This window comes from Leptonychotes weddellii, chromosome 11 (genome assembly GCF_054177405.1).
Source record: "Leptonychotes weddellii isolate Sample4059 chromosome 11, ASM5417740v2, whole genome shotgun sequence".
In the NCBI taxonomy this organism is placed as follows: Eukaryota; Metazoa; Chordata; class Mammalia; order Carnivora; family Phocidae; genus Leptonychotes; species Leptonychotes weddellii.
Window position 1 is genome coordinate 77770400 of NC_138379.1, and position 3151 is coordinate 77773550.

Consider the following 3151-nt stretch of genomic DNA (forward strand, 5'->3'; position numbering starts at 1 on the left):
ATGAGTCCTGAAAATTGGACGTGGGTGACAGGGTTTGTCCTTCTGGGTTTCCCCAGAAGCTACATCCTGCAGTCCCTGTTGTTCTTGGGGTTGATGGTGACCTACGTTGTAACAGCCATAGGCAACCTGCTCATTATTGGACTCAGCTGGACCAACCGACACTTGCACACACAGATGTACTTCTTCCTGAGGCACCTGTCCTTCCTGGAGATGTTGCTCGTATCTGTTGTGGTTCCCAAGATGCTCGTCATCATTCTCACAGGGGATCACTCCATCTCATTTGCCTTCTGCATCCTCCAGTCCTACCTCTACTTCCTCCTAGGCACCACCGACTTCTTCCTCTTAGCTGTCATGTCTCTGGATCGTTATCTGGCAATCTGCCGACCACTCCACTATGAGACTCTGATGAGTGGTCGTGTCTGTTCCCAACTCATTTTGGCCTCCTGGCTAGCTGGATTCCTCTGGGTCCTTTGCCCCACCATCCTCATGGCCTGTCTACCTTTCTGTGGCCCCAATGGTATTGACCACTTTTTCTGTGAGAGTTGGCCTTTGCTGAGGCTCTCTTGTGGAGTCACCCGCCTCCTGAAGCTGGTGGTTTTCATGCTCTCCACGTCCGTGTTACTGGGCTCACTGGCACTGACCTCGGTTTCCTATGCCTGCATTCTTGCCACTGTTTCCAAGGCCCCCACAGCTGCTGAGCGAAAGAAGGCATTCTCCACTTGTGCCTCACATCTTACTGTTGTCATCATCGTCTACGGCAGCTCCATTTTTCTCTACATCCATATGTCAGATGCTCAGTACACACTGCTCAACAAAGATGCCTCAGTCTTGAGCTGTATCATCACACCCCTCCTGAACCCGTTCATCTTCAGTCTCCGCAATGAGAAGGTGAAGCAGGCACTGAGACATGCCCTGAGGTGGCACAGAACCATGGCAGCGAGAGACTATGAAGGTCACAAGTAAAAGGAAATATTAGATGAGGAGATTAATGTATGCAATTTTTAAAAAATGTATTTGAAGTTTAAATCACTCAAGCAACACCCTACACTTTTCTCAGACAATTAAATAGTCTCCATATGGGACACCTTGGTGGCTCAGTCAGTTACGCATCTGACTCTTGGTTTTGGCTCAGGTCATGATCTCCAGGTGGTAGGATCAAGCCCCGAGTCAGGCTCTGCACGGAGTCCACCCAGGATTCTTTCTCTCTCCTCTGCCCCTCCTGCACACATGCACACTCTCTCTCTCAAATAAATAAAATCTTAAAAAAAGTCTCCATAAATATACAATATAAAATAATGAGTGAGCCTTCATTTTCCTCCCTCCTATCTTCCTGATGCCTTCCCCCAGAGAAGGATCCAACTTGCCAAGTTTCAGGATTCTGGTTAGGACACATTTCCTTTGGGGCAGGTAAGCATGTGACCTTCATGCAGGGAGACCGCTTGTCTTCTTCCTTACATGTGTGTTCAAGCACACTTATTCCTGCTTCAGGATCCTGTATGATGAAGCCAAGCAGGGGATGCTGAAACATGGAGATTCAGATCAGGAGCTTAGAGGGGAGTAAGAGGGTTTCTGTGGCCTTCCACCTAGACTGAGAATTACAAACAAGATTAAACAGAACCTATATACAGAAAATTACATTTTGGTTATGGTAATAAATAGTTCCTTCACTTGCTATTGCTCTTTATGTGACTAGTAGCTCCTATAGGAATCACATAAAGAAAGAATGCTGTGACCAACAAAACATTTGGATATCCCAAATTCCCAAGTCTAAATACAAGGACAATCATTCCATTATTCCTTTAAGAAATATTATTAGGGGTGCCTGGGTGGCTCAGTCGTTAAGCGTCTGCCTTCAGCTCAGGTCATGATCCCAGGGTCCTGGGATCAAGTCCTGCAGGGGCTCCCTGCTCAGTGGGGAGCCTGCTTCTCCTTCCCCCCTCACCCTGCTCGTGCTTTCTCTCATGGGATCTCTCTCTCGAATAAATAAATAAAATCTTTTTTAAAAAAAATATTATTAAATACCAATATGTGTAAGGCACTGAGCTAGGCAGGGATGAGACTAGGGTGATGTCTTGGGCCAAGAAAGACATGTAGGGCACAAATTTTAAAGACACACATGCCCCAGTGGTCACGCAAGTTCAGGGTCAGGCCATGCACAAACCTGGGAGTGAATGTCCCCTCAATTCTGCACCTGAGGCCGCTCTGTTGCTGCTCTGGAATCTAGGCTCTGGAGCTAGACCTTCAGTATATGGTAGTAAACAAAGTAGACAGCTCTCACTTTTATAGAATTTATAGTATAGTTGGGATGGCTGGCAAAAAAAAAAAAGGAAAGAAAGAAAAAAAACAAAACACAAACAGACAAACAAACAAGAAAACCTAAATACACACCTTAGTATGTAATTGCAATCTGTGATCAATGTTTTTGAGAAAAGAGTTGAGTTTTGTTAAAGGGGCTAATAAGGAAAAATAATTTGGATGAAAGTCCAGGGAACACACCTCTGAGGAGATGAGCTTTAAACTGTGGCCTCAGGCTGAGACGCAGTTATCCAGACAATTCCAGAGACAGCGAGTAGTGTTTGCCAGGACCCAGAGTAAGACAAGAGGGATGAAGAGAAACAAATGTACAAGAGGACTGGAAGTGGAGAGGTGGGCCGAGGTCAGTTCAGACAGGACCCTATCGATAAGGTTTATGTGGATTTTTCTTCCTTTGTAAAGGCAATGAAAAGCCTTTGAAGGGTTTTAAGCAAGGAAGTGATCAAATCGTATTTTTGAAAAAAATCTATCAGCGGTTGTGGGGACAACTGGTTAGAGGGAGACAAGTGGATTTTAGAGGATCAAATATGAAGTCATAGTGTGGCCTAGATGGATTAGTTATGACTTTACAATTGGCAGGGGAGGCTGAGAAAAATGGACAATATGTAGTTTGGAAGCAGACTTGATCCTGCCCCCAGAGATCTCACAGCCTATGAAAGAGCCAGGCTGGCAAAGGGACTAAGTTGGAAAGAGGGGGAGGACAGAATCCGAAGGGTGACTGCGTTATTTTCTGAAGAGAATGACCACCTACTTAAGGGGACTATGTGCATTTTTACGCATAGAAGTAAGTGTACTAGACCTGCCTAAATTTTAGCTCTTTTCCCCTACTATCCAGCAA

At 45.4% G+C, this 3151-nt stretch overlaps 1 protein-coding gene across 1 annotated transcript; it reads left to right on the top strand.

Moving 5' to 3' along the window:
* OR6T1 (olfactory receptor family 6 subfamily T member 1) lies at positions 1-976 on the top strand. The gene is given in 2 exon segments (XM_031017246.2): positions 1-942; positions 944-976. Coding segments are annotated over 2 exon segments (975 nt in total).
* Positions 977-3151: the final 2175 nt, after the last annotated feature.